Source organism: Podarcis liolepis (genome assembly GCF_965112155.1).
Source record: "Podarcis liolepis genome assembly, chromosome: 17".
Lineage (NCBI taxonomy): Eukaryota > Metazoa > Chordata > Lepidosauria > Squamata > Lacertidae > Podarcis > Podarcis liolepis.
The window spans coordinates 22385209-22408048 of record NC_139571.1 but is presented as its reverse complement, the minus strand read 5'-3'; the positions used below and the strand labels follow the sequence as shown (position 1 = coordinate 22408048).

At 40.2% G+C, this 22840-nt stretch overlaps 1 protein-coding gene across 7 annotated transcripts in view; it reads right to left on the bottom strand.

The window, feature by feature from the left end:
• The window catches only part of KDM4C (lysine demethylase 4C), a gene marked incomplete at its 5' end in the record, with an annotated part of 188174 nt that overhangs the window by 123373 nt on the left and 41961 nt on the right, over positions 1-22840 (bottom strand). For all 7 annotated transcript variants that reach the window (XM_083482243.1, XM_083482240.1, XM_083482245.1 and 4 more), the window contains one exon: positions 16822-16959. In XM_083482243.1, the coding sequence (XP_083338369.1) occupies positions 16822-16959 (138 nt within the window). The remainder of the gene's footprint in view (positions 1-16821; positions 16960-22840) is intronic.

Sequence of the window (22840 nt, the reverse complement as noted above, 5' to 3'; positions counted from 1 at the left end):
TGTGTGTGTGTGTGTGTGTGTGAACACTACAATCCCAGAGGAGTTAACTACAACATAACAAATACTCCAACAGCATCTGACTGTATGACTAACATAAAAATAATGTAAAATACATGGAAGAGTTTGTTGCAACTTTCAGCAAATAAATTGTGATAAAGTTCTTTATTTATAGCATTAAAATCTGGACTGGTCACCAGTTTCTCACTGAACTTAAGGCACCACTCCTACAGATAACAACTTCATAAAGCTTCATTGTGCTGTTAAGGAGTAGTAATTATGTTCACCTGAATGCTCACTGCTTTTTCATCATCAGGTTTGTACACAATATTCTGTTCTTATTTTTACGCAACATCCTTATAGCATAAGGTGCGCCCAATATTAGAGAAAACAAATTAAAGTGATTGCCTGCAAATGCATGAAGTTCTATTGCCCTCTGCTGATGAATGGGTAAAACTGGATATGAAAGCAGAGCATAGACACTAATAGACATGTTCTGAATATCTCTCCTCATAAATGGCATTGTAAGAAAATTCGAATATCATAATTCTAGTGATATCCAAGTGTCAGCTCTGTTTTATAAGGGATTATCACAAAATACAATACTACAAAGGAGATATGAATAAAGAGTAAATATGCCATTTTAGATTTTTCTGCTCTGTGGGTTAGAAAATATACTGATCAAATTTAATTCTAAACCAAAATGTAGCTGCTCTGCAGAAGCCTCCTTTGACATAACAAAAAACTGTTGAGCTATTACAGCAGGATTTCCCCCTTTAAGCTTTATTTTCACACACCCCTAAAGGGGTGGGGGGTCAGTTGAAAGATATGAGATAGCAAAATATGATATTTAAATTGTGGGCTTGGAAAAGATTTAGGACAAGTTAGGAAGATATTCAGTAAATTGCACAATTTCTTACAATGCAGAACACAACTTTAGCAGCTCTCTCTCTCTCTCTCACACACACACACACACACACACACACGAGAATCTCCAGCCTTATTTTGATTGTATATCAGACTGTAACCTACATAGCCCTTATGTTTAAATAATATTCAGCCCCTTTTTCGTATTTTTCTGCTCATTTATAGTTTTGTATAATAAATGCAAACTTGGTTCTCATTTACAGTGGTACCTCGGGTTACATACGCTTCAGGTTATATATGCTTCAGGTTACAGACTCCGCTAACCCAGAAATAGTACCTCAGGTTGAGAACTTTGCTTCAGGATGAGAACAGAAATCGGGCTCCGGCGGCGCGGTGGCAGCAGGAGGCCCCATTAGCTAAAGTGGTGCTTCAGGTTAAGAACAGTTTCAGGTTAAGTATGGACCTCCGGAACGAATTAAGTACTTAACCTGAGGTACCACTGTATAGTGCATAAGCCACATGTCATCTTTCATAGATACTATGTTTTCCCAAGACTCAAATGTTTGTTTTTCGAATGGGACAAACCTACTTTTCTTCTGATAGTGTATCCATTGTAATTACTGTGAGAGATATTGTTATCAGGTATTGCTACTATTACTGCTACTAACTTACAATAACTCCCACTATAGCAAGTGCCGTTTTGTGCCATTTCAAACACAGTTGAAGCTCTTTGAATCCTGTGTGATCTCCACTGTAAAGTACCCAGCACATTAGTGCTTGGCTACGACCTTATTTTGAGGGTGCAAACATCAGCAAGTGAATTCCTTCTCCCACTCATCACATGAAACAATGTCTTGCCTGGAGAAGGTAGCTTGCTCCACCTACAGCAGGCATGTCCAAAGTCCGGCCCGGGGGCCTGATTCTAAAACAAGGTCAACAACTTAAATCTCAAACAAAGCTCAATAACTTAAATCCTTAAAAAAAAGTCAACAACTTTGGTCGGCCCTCATGCATGTTCACATCATCAGGTCTGGCCCTCTTTGAAAAAAGTTTGGACACCCCTGACCTACAGCAACAGCTTTTAGTGATCGAGATTGTAAGGCAAGTGGTTATTGCTTTGTCACTTTTATAGGAATTTCCCTTATAATAAAGAAGAGGAAATGTTTAAGCACAAGAAAAGATTGTAGCTAAGTATTATTACTTGTCAGGTAAGAGGACCCCCATAAATACACGTTTTGTCCACATAAGCATTCCTGACCTCCCTCATGTGGACATTCATAATGTGTGAACTGGAAATCAAGGATGCAAACAGCAGCAGCTCCAATGATTGTATGTTTTGTTCCAATGGTAAGATACTGAGACAGGCTATAAGGGTGGATGTCAGGGAACTGATGTTGTCTAGCAGCAGAAAGCAGGTTCTGTGATCTTCGGGACATGGGAGAACTCTCAAGAGAGCTCTGATGTACAAAACAGTTATATCCATAATGACTGGAGTAAAAGGTAAAGGGGACCCCTGACCATTAGGTCCAGTCGTGACCGACTCTGGGGTTGCAGCACTCATCTCGCTTTATTGGCCGAGGGAGCTGGCGTACAGCTTCCGGGTCATGTGGCCAGCATGACTAAGCCGCTTCTGGCAAACCAGAGCAGCACACGGAAATGCCGTTTACCTTCCTCCCCGAGCGGTACCTATTTATCTACTTCCACTTTGATATGCTTTCGAACTGCTAGGTTGGCAGGAGCAGGGACCGAGCAACAGGCGCTCATCCTGTCGCGGGGATTCGAACCGCCAACCTTCTGATCGGCAAGTTCTAGGCTCTGTGGTTTAACCCACAGTGCCACCCACGTCCCTAATGACTAGAGTACAGATCTTTGAATTAATGGTGCTGGTCTGCTAACTATTCAGCATCATGAACACCACCGCATGAATTAGAAGAGGCTAAGCCATAGCTTGAAGCATCACCTCTGATGTCACTTGGAGGGTTTCCCAGAGCACTCTCTGTATTTGCAGTCAGGAGCATTCAGAGGAGGGGGAGACCTGGGCAGTTGGCAAGGTGGCAGAGCTTTCAAAATCTGTTTCCTTGCATACGTATTATAAGTTTCCACTTTCAGGCAGGCATGAAGACCTCTGTCTGAGAGTGCTTAGTAGAATGTAGAGTCCCTGGGGTAAATTCCTGCTGTTCTGTATCTGTTTTAGTCCCACTTCCAGAACCACTAATTGAGCTTTCCTTGGATTGAGAAATCAGAGATGCTTAATTTTTTCATTAAATGTTGGGGTTCTGAACTACATTGTCTTGCTTGCAGAATTATTATTATTATTATTATTATTATTATTATTATTATTATTATTATTACTTCTTTAAGGAGCCTTTATATATTGTAGGGCTGGAGAATTGCCAACCTGTGGGCCAATTTTAGCATATTTTAGCACAATTAGTATGTTATGTTCATTGCACTAGGTCACAGAAATAAAAAACAGGTCAAATATTTGTAGTCCTGCTTCCTTCAGTATCCGCCACCCACCCACATTATTAAAAACTCAGTTTTAAAAATCTGATTAAAATACGCAAACAGTATTTGGCAGATAATCTACAAGGCAATCTGTATTATGTGGAATATAATCCAGAAGGAATAAGTATATTGGGGGGGGGAGCCCACAGATGTAATAATCATGTGCTTAACTGAGACCAAACATTGATGTTGGTGAAGAAATAAAATAAGACTATTTGCCAAAAATAGTGTGTTTCTAAGAGACAAAATGGAACAGTGAGCATTGTCACATAGCGGCAGTGAATATAAATGAAGAGTGACAATTAAATCTTACAATGATTAATTCTATTCTTAGGTCTCTTAGCACATACCGGAGATGCAATTAAATAATTTAATAATTTATAAGCCACCTTTGTCTATTTTATCTAGCACTGGATGAAGTAACTGCACAGATTTAAATGCATTTTTCAACATTCTCCCCCTTGCCCCCCAAATGGTCTACAGATTTCATTTCCAAGGAAATTTCGCATCATAACGGTTATCACCATTCTAGCCAGGTGAAGGTCCAAAACAAGCTGTTCAAAGTGGGGGTGGGGAACCTTCAGCTCTCTAGACATGCAGTTACCATTAGCGCCAGCCGGCAAGGCCAATGTTCAGAGGTGGTTGGAGCTGGAGTTCAGCAACAAGCTTAAAAGTAAGCCCCACTTAAAACAGTGAAACTTACTTAGGAGTAAATATGCATATGTTTGCACTATAAAATGCGATACCTGTGTACGCAGGTCCATAGGTCTGGTTAAGTACATTTATCTAGGGATAGAGGTCCCAGAGAAAGGTTGCAACAAACCACGGTCTGGATACGGAGAGACATGCCCAATGGAATTCTTTTTTTCTTTTTCCTTTAAGTGTCAGAACTTCGTCAGCCACATCACAAACTACTTCTACCTCTCAGTTTCAACTGACCAATCTCATCATGCAGCATGAGGGAGGCTGGTAATTGAGAAATAACTCTGAAGGGTCCTTGGAAATACAGCGGTACCTCGGGTTAAGTACTTAATTCGTTCCAGAGGTCCGTTCTTAACCTGAAACTGTTCTTAACCTGAAGCACCACTTTAGCTAATAGGGCCTCCTGCTGCTGCCACACCGCCGGAGCCCGATTTCTGTTCTCATCCTGAAGCAAAGTTCTTAACCTGAAGCACTATTTCTGAGTTAGCGGAGTCTGTAACCTGAAGCGTATGTAACCCAAAGCGTATGTAACCTGAGGTACCACTGTATGTAACTAGTTGTATGTATCTTTGAATCCAGGCCCATGAAAGTTAAGTGCACAAGGGTGTATCAAAGCGGCAGTGTACCCACCGTATAAACTCAGTACACAGAAAGCACAACTGATGTTAAAAGTCTGTTTTGTACCATGAAAAGTTCATTAGTGCAGTTACAGAAACGGCACACAAGACCAAGAAAAAGCTCAACAAAAGTACAAGCCTGAACAAGAGGATTCACACAAAGCACAGGAGAGTTGAAAGAGAGTTCCACATTGATGAAGACAGGTTGAAAACGTAAGTCCAGTGGTGGTGGTGATGCAAAAAAGGATTGAGGAGTAATTTGCCTTCATCTACAAAGTGGAGCCTAAGTTCCCAACCTGTGGTCATTGATATATATTTTATTATTATTATTATTATTATTATTATTATTATTATTATTATTATTATTATTATTATTAAATTTGTATACCGCCCTATATTGTGTAGATTTCAAAGCAGTTCACAAGACAAAGTCACAGTATAAAAAATACAAAATACGTAAGAAAAACAACCCAATAATCCACAGAGAATGCAGGTTCTCCAAGTCTAATAAAAGAAGATTATGGGGATTCACATTTTAAATGTCACACATTCTAAATTCTGAGAATCAAAGTTTCTCATTTCACATTCCAAGAAAAGAGTTGCAAACTATGAATACAAACATGTCTATGGCTCCATCTGGCGAGTCTACAATAATTCCAAACTTGTTTGTCTGTCTGGAAATTAAGCTAAATGGCAGACTGAACAAAATATGCACTTAAAATTACAGTATATTACAGGAGAGGGAGAAATGATAAATCCCAAATGTGTATATTTCTGCAAGAGATTCTGTTTATATTCTTGCTTAATAATAATAATGGAAATAGACAGAAGGCTACCAAACCACATTTTGGATACTGTACAAAAAATATAGTTCTCAAAGTCAAATAGTAATGGCTCCCTACCACGTTAGTGAGTTAGAGAGCTATTGTAATTTCAGTATGACTACTTAACATTTAGCATTACAAGAGATCCAAATTTGTAAGAATGCTTCAAATCACAAAAGATATGAAAATATGTTACCTTTTAATTTATTTATTTATTTTATTGAGACCAGATTGAGAAGTAGCACTCTAGCTTTCTTCTAAAAGTATCAGTTACATGTCCTTCCAGCTGAAAATTGTGCAGATTGGCTCTTTACTGCAACATATGGTTGTAGTGTTGTGGTATCTTTCTTTGCAGAACTCAACTATTACAGGATATATTGACAGATAAGAAACAACTGTTTGGATTTCTACTTTTCAGCAATCTGGCCAAACGAAATTGCTGAATGCACTGAACTGACTTCTCTCTTTTCTATTCTTAATGTCCCTCTTCGTGTTGGCATTAAGGATGAATGGATGTTAGGGATTAAGGGAAATATGTAAAGCAATCCATCTGCCTATTCTGCTGTGAGCACCGTTAAAAAAAAAACCCTTTTGCAGTTACAAGCTGTTTCTGCCAGAAAGTTGCACGTGAAGGTAGAAGCATTACTACTTCTCCCCAAAGGGTTTTTTTAAAGTACATCTGGTGTGAGGATATTCATGTTATCATACGTAAAACTGGCTTGTCTTTGACCAAATTGCTACCATGTGATTTGCAGCTATATGTTTGCAGGCAGCATTTAAGTATACGACACACAGAATGAAAGTTTTCTTTCACATTATACTAGTGTCATATTCCATCTGCCACTTTACACGTCATACTTGATAAAAAGTACAGGCACAAACATTACAGGATTTGACCTGCTTTCAATAGGCGCTTATCACCAGGAGCACATTTATGCAGGGTTATTGTTGATGAATTAGCAACCACCTCATCCCTTCCTGCCTGGCAGCCCCACTCCTAATGATTATTACAATCATGCATGGTGTTTAATTTTCATTAAACAGACGAGTGAAGTCTCTAGTGATAAGTGACAAACAAGATCCTGAAGGATTGGCACTATGAAAACAAGATCCTGAAGGACTGCCACTAGAGACAAACATCATTTTTTCTTGAGGGGATAGAATTAAAAATATTCATTGTGCTACATAAAATAAAAATGCAAGGGGGAACTTTAAAATTATTATCAGCCAAACCTTTGTTTGTATTTATAAATACACACATGCCACATATTCTTGTTCATTATTAGAATTAAGAAAAACATAGTCATGTGGCAAGGTGAACACAACACCCGATGACAACCTTAGGCAATAATGCTTTCTTTGTTTTATTTTCAAGAAAAATATAAACATGAACATCGTCATTATCAATACAATAGCTTCCCCCCCCTTTCCCTCTGTCCCCAAACTGAAGACCAATGCATCAAATTTTCCCATAAATCTATATGCATAGTTGGTGGGTGCTAGTCATTAGGACATTCACTCTGATATTTTGCAAAGGGGTGAATATTTCACCAAAAAATTCCATATTGGATATGTAATTCAGGGTGCATTACTCTCTTAAGTTAGTTTATCTGAAAAGGTGATTGTCCGTACATTCTGTTTACATTGTGCAAAGTGTAGGTAATCAAGTCCTTTCCAATTTTTTTGCTATAAGTAATTGTGCCACAACCCAAAGAAAAGTGATAAGTTCCTTGTGTAATAATTTGGGTATCTCTAAAGATCGTTAATAAACCTAGGCATGAATTACGCTGTACATCCTGGTTTGTGATTTTGCTTATTTCTTTAAATGCCCTTTCCCCAAATGGCTACACTAATTCACATGTCCACCACATATGAAAAGTCATGTCAAGTATCTTGCTGAACAGGATGCTTTCTCTATATAGCTGAGTTTTACAGGTGTCATATATTAACTTAAAATAATTTTCTTTTAGTGGATACATGCTAGTTAATGTTGATTTTAGAGAGTTTTTTGTCCATAGGTTCTTCCAATCTGCTTCCTCATTTTTTATGCCTAGGTCCTTTTCCCAATTTTGTTTAATAGCTGAGCATTGTCCAATGGCAAGATCAGTGAGTATTTTACATAAAATAGATAATTTTTGTTGGATGTTCAGTCATGTTCATAATCAACCTTTCTAGTGGTGTCAGTAGTCTAATCGCTTGAGATTTAACTGTTGGATTTGAGATAAAATGTATCACCAGATAAATTAATAGCCAGTTCACCCCACATCCCTCCATTCTTCCCATGACTTGCCCTGCTGTGAGAGAAATGTCATTTTCATATCTGTACAAACCTTTTTCTTTCTATTCCATATTAATCAGTTTTCCATCTGGTGTGCAAAAGGAAGAGTGCAACATGAAGGCAATCAGTGGTGGTTATAGGTGGTGTTAATTTCAATATCCAGGACCACCAGATCTTTAATTCTGCTTTTGCAAATGCATTTGTTATCATATCTAAGAGATGGAAGTAGAACTATTCCTGTTCTGCAGCTGTGCAACCGACTGGCTCTTACAGAGTTTTCATTAATTGCTCAGAGGAAAGAAGTGAATGAATAGAGTTTTCTTTGTAGTGCAACCGTATGTGGTCATTCACAAGGGTGTAAAAGTGGTAACTATGCAATACTGGGAATCTATGAAGGCCAAACCTAACTGTTGATTCAAAACACAAACAAGCAAGCTCTGTGCTTGTGATTAGCACCAGTCTTACGCATATTTTTTCATTACCAAAGCAGATAATTTATCTAGGCTACCCTGGAAGAGAGCACATAAGCAGATTTGCTGGGAGTGATCATGAAAAAGCAATGAAGGATGATAGACCTCTCTTATGGGTTGCAACCATGTAGATGGCATAGACATGCACATAGGATTTTCTGTCTGTATGCTAATAAGCAGATTGTGGCATGCACATTGAGGACTGGCCATGAGGGAAAGGGGAGAAATATGCTGATTTCTGCCTGCACAGGGAAGGGTCGTGTCCCATGCAATCATAAAGCACGTTTTCAGTGTTCAACGCACTTGACATACATTATTTAGAGAGAGCTTTCACAAACAGGCAGCATTAGAGATTTGAATTCGAAAGGCATAATATCAGACCAGATGCAATCACTATGGAAGCCAAGAAACATTTAGAAATCTATACCATTTCAAAGATTTATTACAAAGATATTTTTAACTCACGTTGCCTATATATTTATCACAACTATAGTTAGAATTGCAACAAGACAACCAAATAACTGGAATGCACAAATGACAAAAGACATCAGTGCTGCAGTATTTTTTCCCTATCACTTTCCCTAATATTACCTAATGTACAGCACCCAGAAGACATTAGATTGGCTCTTGTAGACTTTCAACAGTAAGGTTTTAGGATTGTAGCTTATTTCAGGTATGTATCTGTTTAATTGAGCATCAAAGATTAGAATGCTATTGTGTATCAAATAAAACTTATATTTAATTAAACCATTTATTGCTATAAAAATCAGCAGCAGCTTGAACATTTGTTGCTGCTAGTATCATTCCTTTTAGTCTGCCAAATTTTCAGGCACAGCTATTCGTTTTACCTATTCAAATGTTAATGTAGATGGTACTACAAATATCATCTTTTCTGTGGATAACATAGGCAAGATGTGTTCTTTTTAAAACCTCAAGACAACATATTCTTTTTAAAGTCGGAGAAATTAGCATAGCAAATAATTTTCTTCCCTTTAGAGATAGTCCTAGGTGCTTGAGGCTGCAGTAGCAACAGAAAATATCTTCACAAATGTCTCCAAACAGTCAAGCTGAAAATCTAAGCCAAAGTTTCATTTAACAGTCTGTCAGTTTTTTGATGTGAAGCTAATGAATGCAGTGGCAAACAAATCCATCAAACCTAACATCAAAACAACTGCACTTCATCACACTAAAGGGGGGGAAATGAAATACAACCTGCAGGCCAGCACTTTGATCTAACCTACCCACACAACAAAGGTCTCTAAGCAGCTCCTGCTGCAAAATATGCATGAGTGATTATGGACTACATCTCACAAAAGAAGCTAATCATTTTTAGTTACCGTGATTTCAGAAGAAAAGACTGCCAAACATCTTGCTTTAGGTACTAGTCAGTTCAATATGGGATCATCATGAGAGGGAAGGGTGGGGGGGGGACTTTTGAGGTACCCTCAAAACCTGCTATAATCTATACCAATGTTTATGGACTCCTCCCTTTGGAATATATAAACATAATCAAAAGACAAGGATATGAGATTTGGGGGGAAAGCACAGGATTTTTAAATTCTCTAATTTGCAATGAACTACAAACACCAACGATGAAGTCTTGTAAACGGGTATCTGCATTTCTACGCAACTGCAATATGTGATTAATTATGTGCACATAACTGCAACCCATATGAATTGTCTCCTTTTAGATACGTTAAAATGATCGTAACAGATGTGACATATATTGTTCTCTGTTTCGGTCCTTTCCATTAAAGGTCACCACCTTTTGGTTCACTCAGTTCATCGGTATATGTTGCATAATCTATAGTTAACATAAATTTATGGCTAGAGACCACAGCAAGTATTCCTCACACACTGCAGAGACATAGGGGCAACCCAGCCAGATGGGCGGGGTATAAATAATAAAATTACTATTATTTGCATTAATGTTAAGACTGGACCAGCACCACATCATCACCATGCAGCTTACAGCACCGAGGGCCTTCTGGCGGTTCCCTCACTGCAAGAAGTAAGGTTACAGGGAACCAGGCAGAGGGCCTTCTTGGTAGTGGCGCCCGCCCTGTGGAACGCCCTCCCATCAGATATCAAGGAAATAAGCAACTATCCTACTTTTAAAAGACATCTGAACGCAGCCCTGTTTAGGGAAGTTTTTAATGTTTAATGCTGTATTTTGTTTTTAATATTTGACTGGGAGCCGCCCAGAGCGGCTGGGGAAACCCAGCCTGATGGGCGGGAGATAAAGAATAAATTATTATTATTATTATTATTATTACTACTCTGTGCCTTGCTGTACACCTAAAAAAAATTGAACATCCATTTCTTTCTGTGGTTTTTAATTTCTCGTCGTTTTTCATGCTGCTTGCCAATGGCTAAGACAGGAAATGGACTCACAAGAACTGGAAGAGATGATGCTATCCCCAACTTTGTCACAATTCCTGTATTCGAACACTAGGTGGTAGTGTTAACCATTCTGAAGGACAAGTGCCCATGGAAATCTGCTGCCTCAAAAAGTGAAAGCAAAGCTCCTGCTGTGCACATGGCTCTCTCTTCCCTTCTTTGATGCCCAGGTTATTTTGTGCACTGAACTGTTCAGTGGGCACTGTTGTACATCTTCTGCTGGTGTGTTGTGCAGTAAAAAAGCAAGTGAAAGTAATTTAGGTTTGCCTCTTTTTTCCAGGACACGCCCTATTTTTCAGAGGTTAAATTTCTATCCAGGTGGATTTTTCAAATCTGCCAAAATGTCTTTGGCTATACAGTACTTTCTGGATGAGACAAAAGACATAACTGGTGGGTGAAGACTTGCTTTCCTCTTCTCCTCCCCCCCCCCCCGCAATGTATCACAGCTTTGATAGCCTACATATAGTGGGGGTATTTAAAATGAGAGTCGTCGTACCATCCTCTTTTTTTGCTCTACAAAATATGGCCACCCTAATGACTAATTCCAAGTATATTCTGATGCTTGCATAAGAGCTTGTGCAATATTCTACCTATTGCAGTGAATTCTTGCAGAAGCCTTTGGGGAACAGTGCTATTTTTCCTTTTGTTCCCAGTTCTTTAGGTCATTTTACTGTACAAAGACAAAAAGCCATCCTGCTACAAAGGACAATTTCGATATTAGGAAGTACCATACAACAACAACAACAACAACAACAACAACAACAACAACAACAACAACAACAACTTATCAGTTGTGCATCCCAATTTTTATTTTATTTGCCTTTCTTAAAATATGTAATGAAATTGAGATGGGGGGTTATTACTTTGTGGGGGTTTTGTTCTTGTTTTTATTAGGTCTTTTGCGTTCTTGTCTTGTATTTTTATGTTGTGAACTGCTCTGAAATCTACAGATGAAGGACAGTATACAAAGGTAATAAATTATTGTTGTCACTGCTGCTGTTATTTTAGAACACCTTGCTAAAATGTCCCAAATATACTATGGGATTATTGTAGTATCAAAAATTAAAAATATTACACTTCTTCTTGAAAAGGAAAATCAGGTGCACTGGAAGACTATCATGTGTTCACTGTATGTAATAGTGTAGAAGAATTCAATTGCAAGGTAAGGAGTTTAAGTTTGCAACCATCTGATAATTCCGTCTTGAAAATAAGATCTACATGGTGCATCTCTTAGGACAGAATTTGTATTTTTGCCCTAAAGTATATCAACTCCTCCCTCCACAAATGTTTCTACTGGCTTCAGCCAAAATTGACCAGGAGGATAAATTCTATTTTATTGTACTTTATTTATTCCTTCTGGGACTGGCACGGGCTAAGATTTATCTTAATATTTAGCAATTATAAGAAAAATATTTCGGGGGGGAGTCCTGATGTTCTATCACACACTTTCTGACCCCAATTATTGGCATTTGGGAGGAAGGCAAATCATGATTCATTATCAAGCTTCTAAGCATATCACCTATTGACCTTTCAATTGCAATAGGAAATGGATCATTCACTTCTCTAGAAAGGATTTAAATATATTTCATGAGAGTGTATTCACACAATGCTAAGAATTATATCCTCCTCCTCCTTCTTTTGCCCTGCAAATCAACAGCACTTGAGAAATTCCACTTTTTAATTAATTAGCTAATAAATAATGAAGACTGCAGGAATGGCAACAGTATAGCTTACATTATAAAATCTTTCAGTGACCTTATCTGCAACATTTGAAGCACCTAATAATCTCGAGTGAAACAGACAAAGTAGTTTAAAGAGTGGGATAAACTGGGCAGTGGGCTAAAAAGCCTCATCCTCAGGAAACAATGATCACAGGGGAAGGGAAGAAGAGCCTAATGACTACCTTACATAAGGCCTAGGGGCAAGAAGGATTCTGTGCTTCGCAGAAAGGAAGCAGAGAATACAGTTTTGAAGGCTGGGAGCTATGGGTCAGGAAACTTATGGGGCACAGGATGTAGGAAGCAGCCAATTTGTCCATCTAGCCTGGACTGACAGCAGCTCTCCAGGGTCTCAGGCAAATGTTTTTCCTATCACTTCCCACCTGCATATTTCCAATTGCAGGTGGCAGGGAATTAATCTGCATGCACTTGTCACTGAGCTTTGTTCCCTCTTTGGAAAGGCTGTGGGGTTGCTAGGTATAGTTAAAGACCATGAAAGGTCTGCCTTACCTTTGACAGCTCACAGAAGAGAAATTCTGCTGGCTGTGGCTTCCCATTCTTGCAGAACTGTGATTTGCTAACCCTAAGGAAGCCTCAGTGGGGCGTACCAGGAGAGGCGGTCCCGTAAGTACGAGGGTCCTAGGCCGTAAAGGGCTTTAAAGGTTAAAACCAGCACCTTAAACCTGATCCTGTACTCCACAGGGAGCCAGTGCAGCTAGTATCGCACTGGATGAATGTGATCCCGCAGAGAAGACCCCATAAGGAGTCTCGCTGCGGCATTCTGCACCCGCTGGAGTTTCTGGGTCAGTTTCAAGGGCAGCAATATCGTGATGTTTAGCTGGGGATATATCGCGATGTTGAAAAACATATATCGCCCAGACCTAATCAATGTTAGAGTTGAGAAAAGAACTAGTTCTGACACAGGCAGGCGACTGTAGTAGAAACATACAGATTCTCAAACTAGACCACTGACATTCTCAAACTCCAGAGTACAGAAGTTGGTATAAATGCTCAGCAAACAGATAAACAAAATATTGTATGAACTTCCAGGCTGAGATTCTACCGAATGGCTCTTCGAAGAGCAGAAACAGATGCTTTGCCAGGGATCTCCCCATGCTCCTTAGCTGCTCATACTCAACTGTCAAAGGCAAACAGAATCAGGAAGCCAAAAGGTGCCTGAAAGAAAAGCTCCACCAAAGTCACTGAACAGCCCTTTGCCTGTCTCTCAGTTTGCCTGGGAATAAGTCAGTGGGTAGTGCCAATTTTGCTGGCATTCTAATGCTTGAATAATTCAGGTGGCCCATGTTAAAATCCAGTTGCTGACCATGGATATACATCAAGCAAACAGATGACAGCTTAAAGTTGTGAATGGGTTTTACAACACTGAATACCCAGAATGTTTCTTTTTCTACTGATGCAGTAGGGAATCTTGCCCAGGGAGAAACATACAAGCTTACTTCCAGCTTAAAGTAATGCTTTTTAATGGAATCACTTCTAAAGAAATCTTTATTTTCTAAGAACGGGGCGGGGGGTAATCAAAGCAGTATGTAAACATTTATGTTCAGCAGTTTTAATGTCTGCATATAGCTCCTAGTTCAGCACAAATATTGCAGGCTCAGCACAAATTAAAAGAGACCCCAGCAAAACACATAAAGTAATTGTCACTGGTTCATCTGTTTTACCAACATTCACAAAATGCACTCGAGTAAAATGACTCCAAAATGCTGTCCACGGAAAGACACAACTCTAGCCAACCAAGATGGATATAAGCTCCATTAGGTAAATAATAAAATCCACAGAAGTCTGAGAAAATGTTCCATCTGCCCTTCTTTCACATCCTAAAATGTGATCTCATCAGTATGTTTATTGGCCTCTAACATAAAGCTCAGAAACAGAAGCTTTGTAACATGGATTCGTGGTGCAGACTGGAGTAGGATGAGTTAGTGGCACAGAGCAAATGATAGAATCATGGAGTTGGAAGGGACAACAAGGATCATCTAGTCCACCTCCCTGCAATGCAGGAATCTCAGCTAAAGCATCCAGGACAGACAGCCACAGGTCAGCTATACCTCAGCACTGCCAAATGTGCAACTGCAGGCGGATGGGTGTGAATGGGGGAAAGCAAACAGAAGAGATGCCCACCTTCCAGTTCCACAGCTTTCAAACTGTGTTCTAGGGAACCCTGAGGTTCAGCAATAAAATCTATAATAGTGGACAAGCTTCCTTGAAAGAAAGGTTACATACCACTGCTGCTCTTTCCTGCAATGCAAGGCTCCAGGGATTGTCTAGCATTCATTATCTGCTTATGGGAGGCAATGGGTAGCCCCATCGACACCCTGCCTGAAGCAAGTAGAATACTTCTCGAGTATAGGTGACTGAAATTATCAGGCATTTATACAAGTGCCAAAACCTCTTGGTCTCACATAGCAACATGGTTTCATTCTCTTTCAATATCTTATGAATTTCCTTTTTTAAAAAAATTTGTTTACAGTGGTAACCTTGGTTCTCAAATGCCTTGGTACTCAAACGCCCTGGTTCCCAAACTCTGAAAACATGGAAGTTAAGTGTTCTGGTTTGCAAACGTTTTTCGGAAGCTGAACGTCCGGTGCAGCTGTCGGCTATTGTTTCCGGGGCGCCTGCACCAATCAGAAGCTGCGCCTTGGTTTTTGAACATTTCAAACTGACTTCCAGAACGCATTATGTTTGGTGCTTGTGGTTTTGCTATTTATTTTGAATTTTTGTTTTTGAGGATTTTTTGGTTAATTTGTTTTTGTGACTGTGTGGAACCCAGTTCAGCTACTGAGTGAGTGAGTGAGTGAGAGAGAGAGTGAGTGAGTGAGTGACTGGAAATGGATAAAAGCCCCCCATCCAAACAATGACTATCAGTTCAGGTAAGAAAAAACATAATTTTAATTTTTATCATCTACAATACTGTCTTATTTATTTTATAGTACAGTACATTGATTATTGCTTTCATTTTCTGGATCGGCGGTCTTGTTAGTAAAATTAATGTTAAATTGCTGTTTTAGGGGTTGTTTTTAAAAGTCTGGAATGGATTAATCCGTTTTGCATTATTTTCTATGGGAAAGCGTGCCTTGGTTTTGGAATGCTTTGGTTTTGGAACAGACTTCAGATCAGATTAAGTCTGCGAACCAAGGTACCACTGTACTTTCAAGTGTAATACAGGAAAAAAGCAGTAGTAAACATTTACTTGAAAACAAAGCAAAACAACACATCTTACACTGTCTGGTAGATGACAGCCACACAAAACACTGCACCAGAGCAATAAAAAAGAGGAATGGCAAATAAGGAATGGAATACTCAAGGATATGCAGTCATCAAAGCTGTGACATGCAATTTCCTTGCACCTCCATATCAGGTCCCACCAGAATGCTAAGTGCAACCCACCCACCCCGGGTCTAATGTGCCACTCTGCTCTGTTCACATATGTAAGGAACAGCCACCACATATGTCAACAAGTTGGGCTATTATCACAGCTGTCAGCAGGACATACCCAGTAAGTGTTGCTTTGTTTCATTGCATTATTTTTGGTTTTTCCAAGTAGCAAATCTAGCATGGGAGGAGAGCAAAGGTAGTTCATAACCTGTTGCTATTGTTGTTTAGAAACATGTTAACGTATCAGCCCCCAATTACTCTAATTCAATGTTAAGGTAATGCTCCTGACAGGCACCATCTGACAAAATAGATTAAGGGTGTGGAAATATCCAAGATACAGAGTATACCTCTGTGCTCTATGTAGATAACAGGATATTGACATTAATGAAACAGAATAATCACGTAAACAAAACTTCCACAATCACACACACACCAAGTAGGCCATCAGATTTTATTACGGGGCTGACTGACCAGGACCCAGTAGCGAGACCTCCCGTGAGGGATGGCAGTGATGAAGAAAAGCAGCAATCGAAACCAAGTTTAAATCAAACAGGAGTATAGACTAGGTGCCTGCAAGAGTCCTGGGCAACTAGATAGCAAGTAAGGAGAAGGAAAATGTACAGGCTTCAATGCAAGGAATGCAGACCAAACCTCCAATTAGCTTTAAGCTAGTTGCAAGAACTTTAAATCAAAGCCACTTCTGGGAACAGTACCTATTAAAAGTTTCTGTACGGAGACTAAATTCCTGGCTCAAGCACTAGGTGGCACTAATCCTACCTGGGTCTAGCAGGCCAGCATGGAAGATGTGATGTTCTCACAACCGGGAAATTTAGTATACCAAAGCATAAAGAAAAGAATGACAAAGAGAAAAACCAAAGTACCTGACTATCATTTGTTCACAGTTGGTGGTAATGAAACCATGCATTTTTTGATCATAAAGTCTTCGTAAGAGCGTAACATGCTGGTATTTATAATTCACAAGTCCATTTTTAAAAAACACATTCTAATTGATAGCTTTGGTATTAATAATGTAATCTGACTTACCAACTTAGCTACTTTTCCATAGTCAATCCACCTGATCGTTGCAAAGTTCGTTGACTCAGCACAGTTGAAACCATGATTAAATCCTGCGTGGTATCCATATGGGAAAGTGATCATAAACTCTCCTGCCTCCTGTGTTATCTAAAAAAAATGAAAAGACAATGAATAAAAATTGTCCAGGTGTTTCTTCCCCTAGATTTTCCATTTCACCTGTGGTCTTGGATGACCACATCTGCATGGGCCACATGGACTGATTATGTCGACTCAATGTTTCCTTTAAAAAAACAACCCGCCAGCTTCTACCCAAAGGTTTCCATGAGAGCTTTTTGGTTCACAGGAAAGAAATTGGCCATTTTCACTTGTCCCGAAGAAGTACATACTCATACTCTGCATAAATGAATGAAATTGACACAAATAAGTAACAGTGGGAAATTGGGGGGGGGGGGCATCAATAGCAGACAGGGTGGCCATGTGTCCTACTTCATGGAGATCAGCTCTCTACTTGAGGGTTGTTCAGTCCACTCTCTCATGCTCACCATTCTAAAAAAGGAAACTCATAGGACAACTGGAAGAAAACATAGAATTCTGCAGCATTGATGGAAGTTGGTAACGTTTTCCATCCAAGATTTGCTTGACCCCCTGTACCAAGAAACATCCGGCAATTTTTTCCCCTGCCACACCTTGTGTTCTAAAGACTGTCAAGTTTGCTATCAGGTAGTAAGATGTTACTGTTATAGAAAGCCATTAACCATTTGGTGTTTCCTGAAGTGGACAACTAATAAAAGACTGTGAGATGTTTTACTGACCTTCTTAAAGACAGCACCATTATAAGTATAAATAAAACTAACATGGTGAGAACTGATTAAATATCTCCCTCCCTGAGCAAGAACCAGGAATCAGGGAGAAAACGGTATTGCAGCAATGCATAGCGACATAAAAAGTCAGTAAGTACAGGGTGGAACTACATCAACCATCAAATAAGATAGAATGAGCCATGGTGAAATTCACAGAGGCGTCAGGCAGCCCCCAAGATTGAGGTGACGTCACACAAGCACATGGCTGGCTCAAGATTGAGGGGGCCTGGTCCCCTTAAGACAAATATTGAGGGGGCTGGTGTACCTTTGGCCCCTGAAAGCTGGTGCTCCTGCTTTAGCACACATTTAAGCAGCAGGCAAATTTCTCAACATTTGTCCATTTGTATTCACATGTCAGTGCAAGCTGGATTTCGAAGGGGCAGAGGAACCAGAGACCAAATTGCAAACATGCGCTGGATTATGGAGAAAGCTAGAGAGTTCCAGAAAGACATCTACTTCTGCTTCATTGACTATGCAAAAGCCTTTGACTATGTCAACCACAGCAAACTATGGCAAGTCCTTAAAGAAATGGGAGTGCCTGATCACCTCATCTGTCTCCTGAGAAATCTCTATGTGGGACAAGAAGCTACAGTTAGAACTGGATATGGAACAACTGATTGGTTCAAAATTGGGAAAGGAGTACGGCAAGGCTGTATACTGTCTCCCTGGTTATTTAATTTATATACATTTATATGCAGAATTCATCATGCAAAAGGCTGGGCTGGATGAATCCCAAGCCGGAATTAAGATTGCCGGAAGAAATATCAACAAACCCAGATATGCAGATGACACAACCTTGATGGCAGATAGTGAGGAGAAATTAAAGAACCTTTTAATGAGGGTGAAAGAGGAGAGCGCAAAATATGGTCTGAAGCTCAACATCAAAAAAACAAAGATCATGGCCACTGGGCCCATCACCTCCTGGCAAATAGAAGGGGAAGAAATGGAGACAGTGAGAGATTTTACTTTCTTGGGCTCCATGATCACTGCAGATGGTGACAGCAGTTACGAAATTAAAAGACGCCAGCTTCTTGGGAGAAAAGCAATGACAAACCTAGACAGCATCTTAAAAAGCAGAGACATCACCTTCCCAACAAAGGTCCGTATAGTTAAAGCCGTGGTTTTCCCAGTAGTGATGTATGGAAGTGAGAGCTGGACCATAAAGAAGGCTGATCACCAAAGAATTGATGCTTTTGAATTATGGTGCTGGAGGAGACTCTTGAGAGTCCCATGGACTGCAAGAAGATCAAACCTATCCATTCTGAAGGAAATCAGCCCTGAGTGCTCACTGGAAGGACAGAGCCTGAAGCTGAGGCTCCAATACTTTGGCCACCTCATGAGAAGAGAAGACTCCCTGGAAAAAACTCTAATGTTGGGAAAGATGGAGGACACAAGGAGAAGGGGACAACAGAGGATGAGATAGTTGGACAGTGTTCTCGAAGCTACCAGCATGAGTTTGACCAAACTGCGGGAGGCAGTGGAAGACAGGAGTTCCTGGCGTGCTCTGGTCCATGGGGTCACGAAGAGTTGGACACGACTAAACGACTAAACAACAACAACAAATTCATCTGTCATCTCTTATGTTTGTCTGACTTCTCTTTCTCCTTCCATTCCCCTCTCAAGCAACTTTTCCTTATGACTTTTCCATCCTCCCCCTGCCTGAGTTCATCACTTGCTGCACCTCAAGGAGATCTTACTATAGCAAGCCAATTTTGCACTGCATTATGGCTCTCTGATAAGTTTTCTGCCTGGTTTCCTAAAAAAAAACAACCCAGTAGGTCCTGAGGAACCGTTTCTGAGCTCCAGGCTTAACCAATAAAGCACAGTCCATCTGAGCTGTCTAGACAATATTCTTCCAGGACAAATACTTAGGCACTCTTATAGTAAAACCGTCTTAAGAATTAACTTTTGCATTTACCAGTATTACCATTGCAAAACATGCTTTTGCCTGAAGGCATCTATTTGAGACCCTACTAATGATATAACTGCCATGCCAGTGGCTGAAATTAGAAACTACAAAAGAATCATTTCACAGCATTGTAGCTCCAAACAAAAGTATGTTATAGTTTCAGAAATGTTTTATTTAATGGAAGACTTAACTTTTCCTAAAGGAGTACAATTTTTGCAGTCAGCAGAAGGGTACAAGGAGTGGAAGTGCAAGATATGGAGAATGTGGGACTTTATGTAATGAATTCTTGCTCACCACTGCATTGAAATTCCTTTTACTTTGATATATTTTTTTGTCACAAGGCAATGGAAAGACACAGAAGTTGGAAGAATTAACAGGAGATCACCTAGGCACTCAAACTATGGAGTTTTTCAACAAAGCACATAGCACAGTAAAAAAAGGAAAAGGCTGTAGGACAACTCAGGCACTGCTCCAAATACTAAATACAAGTTCTTGAAGAGACACAATTTCATTGACATAATAGCATTTGTGTTGGAAGGAAGCAAATGCCCCTTGGGGGCAGCTGTCTGAAAGGCCAGGATTCCATAAAATACCCATAAGCTAAACTGATTTAATCTCATGAAGTGTCCAGAGGAAAGAAAAAGATTTAGCAACTTCATTTCAGCAGCTCCTCTTATACTCAGGAACTATTTGTTCTCTCGATATCCAGTCCAGATCTGCTTTGCCACAGCTTGAAGCCACTGCTTCTTCCCCCAATTTCTCCATAGTAACTTTTTCTTTAAAACCAAGCAGTTCAGTTTTCATTGTTTTTTCCTGGGTGGGGGCAGGGGTGACATACTGAGCTGGATTGAAAGAGGCCATCACTTACCGTATTTTTCGCCCCATAGGACGCACCGGCCCATAGGACGCACCAAGTTTTTTGGGGGGGGAAATAAAGGGGGGGAATTATTTTTCCCCCAGGCACTTGTGGGGCCGGCAGTGGGGAGAAGCGCTCTTCTCCCCGCCGCCCGCCTGCAGACCAGGTCCGGGGACAGCGGGAAAACGCGCTGCGCCTCCTAGCTGTCCCCGGAACTTGCGGGGCAGGCAGCGGGGAGAAGCACGCGTCTCCCTGCCGTCAGCCTCCAAACCACATCGGGAGACAGTGGGATGGCAGCGTTCTGCCTCCCTGCTGTCCCCCGACCTTGTGGGGCTGGCGCTGCGGCTCTCCTGAAGCCTGGAGAGCGAGAGGGGTCGGTGCGCACCGACCCCTCTCGCTCTCCAGGCTTCAGCGAAAGCCTGCATTCGCCCCATAGGACGCACACACATTTCCCCTTCATTTTTGGAGGGGAAAAAGTGTGTCCTATAGGGCGAAAAATACGGTAATTGCTTACCTAGAGCTTTCAAGAATTTGGTGTAAATAGACAATGCTGCTTCTAGCGGAGGAACCCAACTCAGTCTACCTGTACCTGCTGGGTAAACTGAAATGGTTAAGTGGTCTAAGGCAGCTGATAGCACAAGCTGTTTATGCTGCCTCTAGCCACCATCCTGAAGGTGCATCTGGTAACCAGCCCCCATAGCTTGTGTGGCTGAATCCTCAATAAAATAGGGCCCCTATGTAGCCCAGTCACTTACCTCCTTCAAGTTATGTCCTTTGCCCAATTCCTAAGCACCAACTTTCACATTATACATAACAAAACAACACAGTCACTTGAAAAACAACAACAACCGCTATATAGATTAGAAAATCACTTTGCTAAGATAAAATTCATGCTCCCCATTTGTTAATCTTGAGATCTGGTGCAATTACGTCCTAACTCCTTGAACCAGCAACCAACCACAGTCCTCAGCAAATTCAAAAAGCTTTTATTATAGAAGTGTTAAATTTCTTTACAGAGCGACCATAAACATGCAATAGCATAGTTCATATTAAAATGTACGTCATCATGCCATAAACATTACTTTTTGTTAGCTCATGAGAGACTGGAGAGGGGTGGGGAAATCAGCAAGTTTCTGAACTTGCAGATTATGTACACAAGATGCGATATTTGTGAATGCTTAGATATAATCAGAGAGGAAGTACTATAATTCTAGGTTTGTACTCTATGTGATGCATTTGTGTGCGCGCACAAAAATATGGGCACAAGGCAATTAAATAGCCTATTACTCTACCATTACGAATTGGTAGCAATTGTGTACTGTATCGAAGCATAAGCACATAAATATGGGAGTATGCACACAGGTGCACATGCTGAGATTGTGATTGGAGTTTTTTAAGAGTCTGGTGTGAGTGCATATAAGTATGAACATTTTCTGTGCCAGCAATTCCCAAATTTATCTTGTCACTCACCCCCACTGATGACAGTTTAGCAGGTGTGCTATTGCAACAACCAGCAGTTCAGCTGTCACCTGGTAGGCGTAGGCTGGCTTATCAGTGTTTAGCACGTTTCCAGTTCTATCACTCCAAGCCACAAGAGATCACAGCCTGATTCTCTCTATTCACATTCTCACAGAAGCCTATTAATTAGAACTACAGTAGGGTATAGACTGCTCTCTGGTGGTACAAGGTGACATAATATTTAGCTATCCAAAATGTTTAAATGGAAACTGAAAAGTTCCTAGCCCTAGGATACAGCTGTATGAAGGACAATATACAAATGCCTTAAGCGCATAAAAGTAGAAGTGGAATGAAACTTTGTGTGCTGAAAACCCATTGTCTTCTGCAAAAATGAGTCTGAAGAGGTTAAACAGAAATCCTCCTGCCTACACTACTTTGACAGCCTTGCTGTATTCCCATGCTAGAAGATGCCCTGCTCTGACTTTGTGAAATACAAAATGACAGCTATAAACTGCAGGATTTTATTTCGTATGTGCAGTATGGAGAAATTTTGTAGTTGACACATATAATACAAATAATGCAACTGTCTCTTCCTAAGCTGAGATGCCATTACAAAGAATAAAAGGATGTGCACATTTATACTTTAGTCACTTTCCTTGGCTATGTGCATAATGTGCTAGACGTAGCATAACCAAGGATCCTTTCTGACCACTCCCATTTGTCAATTAAAGTCCTTCATGAATGGGGTGGTTTAAGAATGTCTTTGTCTCCATTTATCCTGAACATTGCTGCCTGTGTACTTCAGCCTGCGGAAGACTCCCACATAACTTATTCACATAGAGGATTCTGTTATTTCTGTGAAGCTGTTCTTTCTGCAGTTGCTTATTTAGAAAGTATATCTGTGCAGTTAGACAGGCATCACTGTTTAACTTGAATCATTCTAGC